The sequence below is a fragment of the Fusarium redolens genome, assembly GCF_020744475.1.
Source record: "Fusarium redolens strain MPI-CAGE-AT-0023 chromosome Unknown BKA55scaffold_10, whole genome shotgun sequence".
NCBI classification, from domain to species: domain Eukaryota; kingdom Fungi; phylum Ascomycota; class Sordariomycetes; order Hypocreales; family Nectriaceae; genus Fusarium; species Fusarium redolens.
In genome coordinates, this window is record NW_025763673.1 from 868,448 (window position 1) to 881,841 (window position 13,394).

General features: G+C 47.3%; 3 protein-coding genes across 3 annotated transcripts; 2 read left to right on the forward strand and 1 right to left on the reverse strand.

Moving 5' to 3' along the window:
• The first annotated feature begins 163 nt into the window (after positions 1 to 163).
• Positions 164 to 597, forward strand: BKA55DRAFT_66878 (uncharacterized protein). The gene has a single exon (XM_046197913.1). It carries the CDS (start codon positions 241 to 243, stop codon positions 493 to 495), a length of 255 nt encoding a protein of 84 aa, XP_046048038.1. The 5' UTR covers positions 164 to 240; the 3' UTR covers positions 496 to 597.
• A 1,680-nt stretch (positions 598 to 2,277) lies between these two features.
• BKA55DRAFT_617484 (DnaJ domain-containing protein) lies at positions 2,278 to 2,845 on the forward strand (the record flags this gene model as incomplete). The annotated part of the gene is made up of 1 exon (XM_046196727.1): positions 2,278 to 2,845. A coding segment is annotated over one exon (351 nt), but the record flags the coding sequence as incomplete, so codon positions are not given.
• Positions 2,846 to 7,760: 4,915 nt separating this feature from the next.
• BKA55DRAFT_571880 (uncharacterized protein) lies at positions 7,761 to 9,115 on the reverse strand. Its single transcript, XM_046193104.1, has one exon. It carries the CDS (start codon positions 9,038 to 9,040, stop codon positions 7,805 to 7,807), a length of 1,236 nt encoding a protein of 411 aa, XP_046048040.1. The 5' UTR covers positions 9,041 to 9,115; the 3' UTR covers positions 7,761 to 7,804.
• Positions 9,116 to 13,394: the final 4,279 nt, after the last annotated feature.

The following is a 13,394-nucleotide window of genomic DNA, read 5'->3' on the forward strand; positions in this document are numbered from 1 at the left end:
TCATAGATGGATCGAGGTTTGGAAATGGCGGGCCAGCGGCGATCAATAGGCGGACGGGTACCCGTCCTTCTAAAATTAGACGGGTCCCGTCCCTGTTTCCCTATTTGGTATAGTTTTCTCCGCTATTGGATCGTCAGCATCATCACCCTTACCCTTGCAAGATCCCAGTTCCAGATTCAACTACGCGTCTGCGGTACGATGATCCACGAGTAATCGACCAGAGATACGTCCCGTTATGGGATGATTGTTATGATGCTTGTCGCCTGGGTGACGCGGCGCGCGTGTAGGGTTAATGGCGAAGCCGCATTCGACGCAAATTATTGCTGGCTCTGGCGAATTGTAGTACAAGCCCAGACTCTCGAGCTTTTGGAGCTGACTCGGCCGCAATGTGACAATAGCATCAGTGTACGTCGCGAGGCCTGTCATATTGATAAAGTTGAGAAGGCAGCAAGAGGATCGGATACCCTCTATGAAGCCACATTTAGCCAAGAATAAAGAGAGAGCTTGATTGCTGCTTCCTTCCTCCTAATCGACGCAACCGAAATTACTACACGCTCTGAAGTCTAAGAGCGCGGTCGTCTACATGGTTGGCACGGGCCTTCGAGGAAGAAACGCGGCGCATTTCGCGTTCTCGGTTTACAGGGCCCTGATGGAAATGCGCCGCATTTCCAGAGGGGAAATTCGGGGTAAGAAAATGGAGATTCTGATTGGCGCAGAAGTGGAAATGCGGCGCATTTCTGGTCTACATTCTTGAGTAGGGTATTTAACAATTAGGGGTATACTACAATTAGGAATAGAAGAGTAGGGTCATTCTCAGTGGGGCTCTGATCGGAACACCGCATCCGCGATTACGGACACAATGTCATTCAATAGCCAGCGTGTCTGCAGTCTGATCAGAATAGGGCCACAAGCCTGATCGAAAAGTGGGTTAATCAAAAAGAGGAGAAGTGCGTTTGGTTAGCGCTCTTTCAATCGTACCATTAGTGGAATGCAGGTCGGGTACCTGTGCCACGTCACGGGCTGGTTCTCGTATTGGGCCGCGATACGTTTACCTTCTCGCCTTGGTTCAGAAACTCGGGTTGATTTATCACCCTGAAACCTCAAAGTAAATTCAACATTAGTTCACTCTTCTGACGTCATAAAATGGCATACGAACATATTGATGGGGATCTTTCAGAAGTCGTTAATCCAAAATACATCGCCGCGGTCCGCACCCTCATTGAAGACAACTATCCACGGAGGGAACCGAAGAGCAGCAAATCTCCATATCCTACAGAGCATCTCGGATCGGAAAGTCTTTTATTCTATCCATGGAAAAAGAACGATGAGAAAATATTGCATCGCTATAATCCATTTCGTTTCAGGATCCCTTACAGGCTTACTGCATTACACAATTTTTTCGAGTTTGATCACACCATATGCTTGAACGCCTATGGCCTAAACATCACGCCTGCGGAGGAGCGCTTAAACTTCCTTAGAGAATATCATCTATTATATGCCGACATCCTCGAGGCTTTGAATGGAGATGATGATGCAGAGTCAAGACTTCGGACGAAAATCTACACAGACAGCATGTATCAGAGTGCTGGAATTCAGACCAGACATTTAAAACTTCCACGGACGGAGAGTGCTCACATCAATTTCCGACTTTCACTGCTCGCTCATCTGGCCCTGGATATAGTTAGATCTGATGAGGAAGCTATTTCCACCGCCGCTAGAGTTAAAATCTTAAAGCTGCTTTATAGTTTTGATATCGACTCCGTCGCCGCGGCATTCTCTGCTTACAACGAAGGCTTCTTGTTGCACCAGTCAGAGTTCGTGGAAGACTTGATTCCCAGATCGTTTATCAAGCATGCGACGGAAAAGGGGGGAACGCCCCAGAATGATCTTTTTATCCGAAATTCCACAATCCGGAGTATATTTCGCATGCAGCCGCTGTACGACCAGATCGATTTCGATGCAGGACTATCTACGCTACTCCACCACTACCAAGCTGAGACTGTACAGATCTTACTAAGTTTCTTGCGCCTCAACGTAGCAGTCGTGGCGCTGCCCAACAAACCCAGCTTCATGGGCGATGATTATGCAAAAAGAAACCGCGAATCAACAAAACTTGTCTTTCATTCGCTTGTTCAACTAAGCCAACTGGATTGGATACAGAAAAGAGAATTATTCGGTGTAAAAGCGAGCTACCGCACATGCACCAACGCTAGACCGTCTAGTTTCCAATCTCGCGTTGGTGCGACAACTGGAGTTGGAAGTGGAGTTTGTGACGAACTGGAATCTCTTTCTAAGGAGTCCTTGATCGCCCTGGTTCTCCAACACCGAGCATACATCGAGCGCTTGGAAGAATTGCTCCCAGCATTGACCACGAAGCCGACCACAACAAAGCCGTCATTCGATGATCCAAAAGGATATTTTCAGATATTTGGCCTCGATCCCAGGACTCCAGAGAATATCGATGAGATCTTGACCCCCTATTATCGCGCCTTAGCATTAAAATGGCACCCGGACAAAAATGGCGATAACCCTGAAAAAACTCAGAAATTTAAGAAGCTCCAGACCGCATACGAGGTACTTTCAGATCCTGAACGACGCAGTCGTTACTTGACTCTTGGTCGCTTTTAAAGTAGAGGAAGTTGAAAAACGATGTTCTATCAACTCAATCTCCATCGACTAGCGGACAACGCAACTTGGCCAACAAAGAGTATATTGGTTTGGTGTTTTTACATTTTTCAACAGAAAATTAGATTAATTTAAGATTGAAGTTCCGTGTATCATAGAGTTACAGCGTAATTCAACGTCAGTATTCGCATTCTAATATATAACGTTCTCTTCGCTAAGCCAAAAAAATGGCTAACACATGGATGGCTAACGAATATACGAAATACGATGAATGGAGGCGGTTCGGGGTTTGCCACATTCTGACCAAAGTTGCGGAAATTATATAGCTCTGCCAATGCAGATAGCGAACCTGAAACCATATACCTCTGTCATACCTACCTCGTGAGCCGTCAAAAGGGGATTGACAAGTGACTGAAGTCCGGAGCAATCCGGCCTAGACCGAACCCTTAATCCCTCCAACCTCTCCCATTCTTCGACGCCCCGGTTAGCGCAATGGTTAATTATGAACCTTTTTAAGTTGGTCTCAATCATATCAATAAAGTAGATAGCAGATTCCATTATAGAAAATACTAAGGGACTGAATCGGGCAGGCGATCGGCAATAATCGCACTATCCTAGATATCTCGCTGGGGTCTTATATAAGAGGTAGATAGTCAAAACTTCTCTTAAATCGCCTAATAGCAACGACCTGAAAGGCACGGATTAAGTTCTACTATTATTAGATATGCTAGGCAGAATTATTTTGTAGTATACCACCACACTCTTTCCAAACAATAATACGCCAAGAAGGATCGTAGTAAGAGAGATCTTCGAATTCCACAGTGAAAGGCGGTTATAATCTGCTAGTTATTGCAAAACATCGGCTTGTAAAGGCCGTTAAAAATAAACCTCGGATGAAAATCACAGTTGAAAGTTTCGATAATGTAAGAAAGCTAAAGTACGCGTGATTAACGCGACCGCAGACCGTCGATCAAAACGGGAAAGATAAGTTGCCATAGTATGGGCGTATGGATATAGACCGGAGATAGACATATATGTGCAAAGTGGACAGGGGTACACGACAATTAGGAATAGAAGAATAGGGATAAATTGCACTGCACGGTTCAGGTTGCAAGTTTGAAGCCGTCATAATGATCGTCATAGTGACTTGATTACCGATGGTAAGGTCTGAATAACGATTGAGCTTAGATCGATAATGAAACCATTTAGAGTATGCCATACTACTATAGCACTTTACGCGATAAGACGCGTCGCATTCTGTGGTAAACCCTTAACAAACCCCTGTTCTAATCAGCACTCTCCTTCCTGTATATAGGATAAAGTCAAATCAACTCTACACCTTGGCAATAATTAACCCTACTAGGTTTAAAGTGGGTCAATAAAATCAACTCTACTACCGTATTAATTGAATAAATTGGCCACGCCCTGTGGATACCGCTAGCTGCTTGGCGTGCAAGTTCTAACCGTAACCAATTAGTAGGCACACCAGAACTTGACCACCAGCCATCCTTCCCCGCTCCAAGATTTTCCTGTCAACACCACTCTTTCTCGGCAACCAGTTGTCGGAATGACTTCAAATTCGGTATGTGCATTCATTGATATTGTCTGTATGTGTGTGCAAAAGGGCAATTATTTTTATCCATCTAAAAAGGCTGTACAGATGTGACCGACGATTTCGAGAACGACGCGTGCTTCGAAGTGGGACAGACCTACCGGCTTGAATACCGGCTCCCCTCGTCGCCCGGTCAAGAAGAAGGCATTTCCCTTACAAAAGAAGGCTCCTATTACGGCTGGGTTAGAATAAGAAGTAGGAAGGTCATTGACGATGTCCTACAGCAGGGAAATAGGTGTTTTTGCAAGCCTGAACATAAGGGAAAGAGGTGGAATAAATATGACCCGTTGACCGGCTTGTATCGCGAGTGGCAGGAAGGGGAGGCTTTTTTCTGGGTTGATAATCAATTTGAACAGCTATAAAGCTAATCTACTGTAAATACATCCTCTTCAACGTCAATTTGCACTGTAATACAGTCATTTTGGGATCGTTCTTTAGCATAATACTGCTGCAACTGTTCCACAATATCGTCCTTCCGTCCCTTGACTGTGAGGCTATTCCGAGAAGCCAATTGCTTCAATTGAGGGATTGTCATCTTCTTCAATGAGTAAATTAGTATATCTTCATCAAGTTCATCCTCTGGACCGAAAGAAAGCTCCTCCTCATCGCAAAGACGGGAGACTAGCTCTTCGGACTTGATCGTGATCTCGGAAGCGGTTTCCCAGCCCGTAAAGTCGATTTCATCAATTCCTTTAATGCGAATAAGGTTATCCTGACTTCCATCAGGTCTCACGGTTATTCCGACATCCAGAAAAGCCTTTTCTATGAGGTCCTTCTTGGTTTTTAGGCGCTCAAAAGCTCGCGCAATAACCCAGGTTGTCATGATCCTCCGGTCGCTGACCGACCAGCGTGTTTTCCCTTTTCTCTCTTGTTCGAGCTCATAATCGAGAATTAATTCGCGAATCCAATCCTTTATAAGCTTATTAACTGCAGTATCGAGTGGCTGGAGCATTCCAGTACATCCGACAGGCACAAGGGCTGTTGTAATATTTTGCTTGCAGACTGCGTCTTTGACCGGAGGCGAAAGGTGGAAAGCAACAGCATCCATCACCAAAAGGAAGTCCCTCGTTTCCGCCTTCACGGTAGGCAAATCTTCTTCAACCCATAATTTAAATAATTCCTCATTATTGTATGCATGAGTGTTATATATCACTTTGATCCCCGGAGCATAGAGATGCTGTTCAGCCTTGGAAATCCTTGATTTCTCCCCAGATTCCCCATGGAATATGAGTGTAGGTTGCAATCGGCAGATTCCATCACCGAAGATATAGAGGATTAAAGTTGCCTTCCTCTTATCCCACCCACTTCGAGGGGTCTTTACCGGGACTGATTTGGCCCCCTGTAGCTCCCAAGTGCTTCCAGAGTCAATTGAAAAGGGTACAGGCGTCTCATCAACATTTAAGGTATACCGTTTTTCAAAGCGTCTTCTGGGCGTCTCAAGGATACTATTTATTTCCATTTTGATTAAGGATTGCGGTTTTGATGGCGATAATTGTTCATTATGTTGTATGCGACGGATGAATTTATTGAAAGACCCACAAACCTCTGCCAATGCCTCAGGTTGTTGAGTAGCTTGTTTAGTAACCCTCCTTTTGACGATGTTAAACCGCGATTTAAATCCTTGCCACCAGCCATTGGAGAATGTGAATAGCTTCACATGTTCCTTGGACAATAAGGATTCGGTGAATATCTCAATCGCCCGTTTCCGAGCCCAAGCAGTGGTGACGGGGCGCCCGTTCTTCCTTAACTCCATAAAATCGTGAAACAACTGCTTCTCCAGCTGTGGCCATCGGGGGAGATAGCATCGATTTGTAATTTCGGGATTATCCCAATCTTTCAGGACCCAGTTGCCGATAGTCCTTCTTTTAATCTTGAAATAGTCTGCTGCCTCCCTTTGGAATGGTTTCCTATATCCATTGACCGACCATGAGCTACTAGGGTCGAACACCTGATGATGATACATAAACATTACAACAGCAAGCTGCTTGGCCCTTGGATGTGACTCCTCTTTCCGTTGGATCGGGCGGGGAAGTTGCCAATCGCGATCTTGGATCGGCTTGGGCTTGCGGCCACGCCGCTTGGGTTGGGGAGGAACCAGGGGTTCATCCTCAGGTATACTTATAGAGCTCATCTCGGCGGTGATTTTGAGGTATTGCAGGTTTGTAGATGTCTTCAATTAACTACCAAAGCATGTGTTCGAAGATAACCTCCTCCAGGGCCGAATATCTTCAGCTTCACCTTCTGATATGTGCGGGGAAGAGCCGCATGACCTCACCTTCCGAATCAGGCATAACCCGCAGCTCGCGGTATCCACAGGGCGTGGCCAATTTATTCAATTAATACGGTAGAGTTGATTTGGGACTGTAATAGCAGCTTGGTGGGCGACATGAAAGGCAGGAAAGAACTCGGTCTTGGTAATATGGGTTATAAAGCATCTGATCAGATGCTCTATTTCTCGACCGTATGCCTTTTTCAGCGGCCCAAAGCACCCTACGTCAAGAGGCTGAAGTAGATGAGAGGCATGAGCAGGCATACAGAGCGTGATAATCTTGTTCTCCTTGCAATATTCCTCGAATTCGACGGAGTGGTGACTTTCATGACCATCAAGGATCAAGAGGCGATAGCGACTGTTCGTTCGCTTAGCTGTAGCCTGATCAAAATGCTTTAGCCACTCAAGGCCCAGCTTATTATCAGTCCATCCTTTCTCACTCAATGCAATAACCCAATCGCCGGGAAGGTCGCATTCTTGGTACCAATTGGCGAGGTGATCCTTACCTGCACCAATGATAAACGGCGGGATCGATTGGCCTTCCGCATTAATCCCCTCGATCACAGTAATCCATTCGCGGTTTCCAGGCTGTACTTGCTTTGGTCTTCCTTGCCTATAGGAGCTTGTAACGACTGTTCCGGGCTCAATTACGCCCATCATAAAGCCGGTCTCATCAAAGTTCCAGATATCATCTGATCGGATACCATATTTTGCGATTGTATTCTCTACGAGCCGAAACCAGCCACGAATAATAGTCGGATCTTCGCATTTAGCTCTCTGATAGTCATATCTCCGAAATTGACGTGCTTTTAGCTCTGGTTGTCGCTTAATGAAGTTATAAGCCCAGCGCTTGCCAACAGGTGGTATATCGCGGTTGGCACATAGAGAATTCGCGATATCTTCCACATATGATAGTCGCGAGGGAAATCCTCGCGAATCTAGGTCTAAAATGAATTGGACTATTATCTGCTCTTCCTGATCAGATAGTTTCCGTGACTTTGTGGGAGTATCATGCTTTGAAAGAATGCCATGCTGGCGGCGACCTAAGGTACTACGGTTGACATCGTAGATATTTGCCGCCCGTCGGACTGTAAGTTTAGGGTTATCTTGAAGGGCCTGAAGGGCAAGAAGGATTCTAGCTTCATTTGAGGACTGTGGCATATTTGTTGGTTGAGATATAGCTGATTGAATTATAATGTTGTAAGGTGAGGGATTTTTGGCTCACTTGCTTGTCTGGCTCACTCGCTTATCATACACGTTAATTCCTTTTTATAATTATTATATAATACTATTGACTTTTACAAGCTAACCATTCTAGACATATTAATCATTAATATATTACGCCGGTCTAAAAGCACCTGCCTCTCTGTTTCATCCTCAGTCTGGTCAAGTTGATGGTTTACCCGGCGGAGCAAATAAAGGGCATAAGTCAACTCTCTCTGGCGTCGAGTCCTCCTACCATCTGCCGCCCGCTGCCTGTTTTCTCGACGGGCCCTCTCGTCTTCCTTCCTTTGAGATTTGAATGCCTCCCAAACACTAAACAGAAGTGCGGTACTACCGATACAGACAGACACTATCTGATCCAGCTCCGTAATGCTAGTTGCACTCTTTGGAACGAAGAACAGCACGAGAGCAGCCCAGCTAGGCGATGATATAAAGCTCGTTGCTCCAAATATCCTAGTGGGGAAACTCATAGAGGCGAGAGTAACAAGAAGGGAGAGAGGAAGGAAGACCATTGAGACCATCGTCAGAGGCATCATGACCCTCTGGTCTAGACTGTCTGTCTCGCCTAGCTGGAGCGTTTCGACGGCCTGTAGTTGGTTTCCCCACATTAATGTAGAATTTATATCCCCAACTTGGCTCCTAAGAGTTGACCTTATATCCATCTCGAGCTGGGAATCTGCAGATTCACGATAGATTTGTTCCTCCGGAGTATCAATTGTGCGCAACCGCAGCCATAATACCATAATACCGAAGGCCGAAAGCCATACCCCCAGAAAGATCAGCAGTGATACCATAACCTCAAAGAAATTGAAGAGAAACGGCCGCGTTAGATTGCTGTCAGATACCCTGACTCCCCTTGTTTGAACAAAAACGACTGCCTCAGTAGAGAACGCTAGTAGTCCAACAACGACAACGGCAAGTGTGCGCTTCAGATGACCGTGGCACATCGAGATAAACACCAAAAGAACAGCGACCGCTGAGAATGTCTCACAGACGTTGAGGGCCGCCTCTGCAGCCGCTGCATGCTGCACAATCTGTGAATCCGAGCTGGTGAAGAGCTCCTGGGCTGGCTGGTGCTCTACGACGCCGGAGAAGAAAATCATGTAAATGACATGCCCAGCCGCAACACCTGGGACCACTAGAACGAAGATGAGATCTGTGTTAATGCTATCTTTTCGACGATACTGCGTGTTGAAACACCAGGTAACAAAGACGGATATCACCATGCAGAGCCACGAGGTGATGTTTCCGGGGCCGTAGAAGGAGGCGACTAGAGAGAAGCGTTCACTGGACACAGAGGTGTCGATCATAATGTCGAATACAATCCGATCTTGGAGTTGGATTACGCTGATAGTTGACCAATCTGCAGACTATGAAGACAAAAAGATTAAAAACGTGTAAGAAATAGGAATTCAGCGACAGCCTTACTAATTGTTCTGTTTCCGGAGCTCGGATAAACTTAAATCACTAGTATGTACCTACTGTATAAAGGATTATCTAAATCCCGCCTGAGCTTTTATTTATACTAACTTAGGTAATTTTAGATTTCTTTCTAACTTATTTCTACATCATTACTCCGCTCCAGATTCAAGTGAAAAAGTATTTTTACGCGTCCTGGTTGGACCATTACCCCTGTTTTCCTCTTTCACTTGAAAGAGGGTACGCAGTGAAACTGCCGCGGCTCCACTTTCGGTGACGGAGGGGCGCTTAACCGTCTGATTGGTGTTCAACTTCTAACCCTGTATTACCGATTCGCCTCAAAGAAGAAAACCTCCTGCCGCATTATCTCCTTGACTGCGCGGGGGCTACCATCGCGTACCGGACCCACCTTTTCTCACGTAATGACGAGGGTACAAGCGGGGTACGGAAAGGTCTCTGAGAAAGGAATTACTGCCAAAACACTATAGAAATCATTTTGAAGAGACCTATGACTTCTCAATCAATTCCCGGCGAGGCGCTTAACGCTTCTGATCCAAGTAGCTATATCACAGAGAAAAACAGCCGCCGTGAGCAGCCTAACGATGTTACGTGCCGACCGGTCTTCAACCCAGCCACAAGGTGCGGCGCCTACTTCCTCCCTATGGAGATGCCCTCTCGCGACCCTGTTATCAAGTCTCTGCCCCATACGCCTCTTGAGCTTTTCCAGATTTTCCTACCCTATTCCTTAGTTAAAACATGGGTTCAATACACCAATCGCTGGATTGAAAGCTTACTCCAAGACCGTCATTTAAAGCCGGCAGCCCGGCTTAAAAGCTGGGTTGAGACCTCCGTTGCAGAGGTATATATATGGCTTGCCATCCTGATTTACATAGGAATTCATAAAGAAGCTACGATCCATAGCCATTGGGAGACTTCTCACCCGGAGCATTATGCTCCTGACCACCCAATTCGCCGGCTTATGACCTATGACAGGTTTCAGCTTCTGCAGCGGCATATACGAGTCTTTAACCCGTTTAATATCTCTGATATACACCTTCCGAGGGTATTCCAAGCCGTGGATAACTGGTCTGAGCACATACAACGCGTATCTCTTGATTTATGGACCCCAGGCACGAATCTCGCTGTAGATGAGTGTATGACCCGCTTCACAGGAAGGTCCTACGAGACAACAAAGGTCCCAAATAAACCCACGCCTCTCGGCTTCAAGACTTGGGTTGCGGCTCAAAAAGGCTTCTTCCTGCAGTGGATTTGGCACCAGCCAAAGAAGAGATATGGGCCAGTTGCCCTGGTAAAGAAGAAGGACCCCATTCAGCTTTCTCGTCAGCTACGCAGTCAGAGAAGAAGTGGACTCTATACGCCTCTGAATCCGACACAAAGTGTGGTCGTTGCCCTAGTTAATAAGCTGCCCAAAGCCAGATATCACGTCTTTATCGATAACCTATTTTCCTCTGCAAATCTCTTCACACATCTACGAAGGCTAGGCCACGGGGCTACAGGCACAGCCCGCCGCAACTGTGGTATTTACAAGCCCTTTTGTCACGGGCTGGGCTCGGTATACAGGTGAACGGGGAACGCTTCAGGCGGAATATGATCTATTGCTACGGATAGGCACTGCAGGCAGGTCAGGCTCTATTGACAAGACGTAGCTCGAGGAGCTACGTTCAGGAACTATCTGGTCGGTAAACAAAGTCTCTGCGATAACGTATCGCCACGTGATCCGGATCTACCTTGTTAGTGGTCTAGGGTAGGCCAGTCTGGTCTCGAGCTGTGACAGTACCCCCCTCTCTAGCATCGAGCTCTGTCGAGATGGGTCACTGTGGTCCAGGTTTATCGGGATACCTCCTGTGGAAGTTAGCCACGACCTCGGCGGCGTTCTCCACGTAGTCTGCAGGGACTTCTGTTGGGTCTGCGTATCCAGCCCATTTCACAGTATACTTCAGTCTAGGACGGCCTCCGCGGCCGCGTCTGTCCCAGCGGGAATCCACGATATCTTCGACTTCCCACTCCTCTACTCCTTCAGCTTCGACAGGCGGCGGCGGGTCTGGATTCTGGCCCGGCAGCGGGTCGGTAGCGGCGGGCTTAAGCAAGTTTGTGTGAAATACCGGGTGTATCTTCATACTGGCAGGCAGTTCCAGTCGGTAGGCATACGGGGAGATAACCTTCGTGATCTTAAGCGGGCCGATGTTCTTCCAGTCTAGCTTCTTCTGCGGTCTCAATGTCTTGATGTTTCGGGCGTCTAACCAAACGTGATCTCCTTCACGATATTGTCTGGCAGGTCGTCGGTGACGGTTCGCTTGGGTTTCGTAGCGGGCTTGCGCGGCTATACTCTCGGAGCGTAGGTATTCGAGTATCTCATTCATTTTTTGCGCGAACTTCTCAGCGTCTCTTGTGGCAGGTGTTCCTTTGACTGTAATTGTAGGCTCGAAGCCCATCCGCGGGTTGAATCCGTAATTCGCGAAGAACGGGGACATACCGGTCGTCTCAGACTTCAGGGAGTTCGCAGCGAACTCGGCCAGAGGGAGCCATCGGCTCCAGTCATCTTGTAAGTAAGATACATAGGCTCTCAGGTACTGTTCCAATATCGCATTTAAGCGTTCTGTCTGTCCATCGGTCTCGGGGTGATAGGCGGTTGATAGCAGCGAGTTGATTGATAGCTGCTGGGTAAGCTTCTTCCAGAACTCAGCCACAAATTGGGGTCCCCGGTCTGATATAATTGTATGTGGGAGGCCATGTAGCTTCCACACCTCTTTCAGGTAATAACGGGCGGTGTCTTCTGCATCACAGGTCCCTTTACAGGCCATAATATGTCTCATCTTCGTGAGGCGGCAGGCTATAATCAATATGGCGTCGTGTCCTTCGCTGGGCGGCAGGTGGGTGATAAAATCCATTGATATGTGTTGCCAGGCTCGTTCAGGTACCGGTAGGGGCTTTAGGACTCCTTGCCTTGCCTCTCGGGCAGGATTGGCTCTTCGGCAGGTATGACAGTTCTTAACCCATCGTTCAACATATGACAGCATTCCAGGCCAGTAGTAATCGCGGGAGAGTAGATCATAAGTACGGGCGCGGCCTGGGTGACCAGCTATAGGGTGTTCGTGGCTAGCCTTCAGGAGTGCGGTCTTCAGAGGGTCGTAATTCGGAATATAAACGCGGTCTCGGTATAGCAGTCGGTCTTGTATTACTTTGCATTCGGCAAGTGTGATCTTCGGGTGGCGTGGGGCTCCTTCTTCTAGGGCTTGCAGTATCGACTGTAGATCTTCATCGGTCTTGTAGGCTTGGTCTAACAGGCGGCTAATGTCTTCTGGTAGCTCTAAGGAAAGGATGGGTTCCTCTATTGGTATTGAACCTTGTCGGTGCGGTTGTCGGATGCGGGCTCTCTGGACCTTTAACGGTGGAAGTTGCCAATTCTCCTTCTTCAGGACTACTTGGCTCTGGTGCGCCAGGCGCTCATCCCCCTCTTTAGGGAGATCCTCTGACCTCCTGGTCAGGGCATCGGGCTTAACTCCTTGTTTCCCTGGTCTATAGGTGATCTGGAAATTAAAGCGGGACAAGAATTCAGACCATCTAGCCTGCCTCCTATTCAACAACTTCGTGGTCGTGAAGTACTCGAGGTTCTTGTGGTCTGTAATAACTCTGATAGGTGAGGGTGCTCCCTCCAGTTCAGGTCTCCATTCTTCAAAACAGCGGATAATAGCCATCAGTTCCTTGTCGTAGATCTCGTAGTTACACTCTGTAGCAGTGTGCTTCTTTGAGAAGAACGCCACCGGGTGTAACCTTCCTTCGTTATCATACTGTGAGAGTACGCCTGCTGAGACATAATCAGAGGCATCGGTCTCAAGGATCACGTCCTTGGTCCAGTCAAACGGGCGTAGAATTGGTGCCGTTATAAAGGCTTCCTTTAACCTTACAAAGGCCTTCTCGCAAGTATCGTCCCATATAAAGGGTACATCCTTGTTTGTCAGTCTATTCAGGGGTGCTGTGAGCTTTGAGAAGTCACGGATGAACCTCCTATAGAAGTTCCCGAAGCCAATGAAGGCTTGTACATCTGTCAGGCAGGTCGGTGTTTTCCAGTTCTTAACAGTCTCAACCTTCGCGGGGTCCATTCTGATGCCTTCCTGGCCCACGATCAGGCCCAGGAATTTCGTCTCTTTCACTAGGAATTCGCACTTCGATGGGTTTGCGAAGAGCCCAGCGGATCTCAGCCTCTGGAGCACCAACTTGAGGTGC

What these genes read in the sequence shown, in the direction of transcription:
- BKA55DRAFT_66878 (XM_046197913.1), top strand. Translation starts at nt 241, where the DNA reads ATGATTGTTATGATGCTTGTCGCCTGGGTGACGCGGCGCGCGTGTAGG.
- BKA55DRAFT_571880 (XM_046193104.1), bottom strand. Translation starts at nt 9,040, where the DNA reads ATGATCGACACCTCTGTGTCCAGTGAACGCTTCTCTCTAGTCGCCTCC.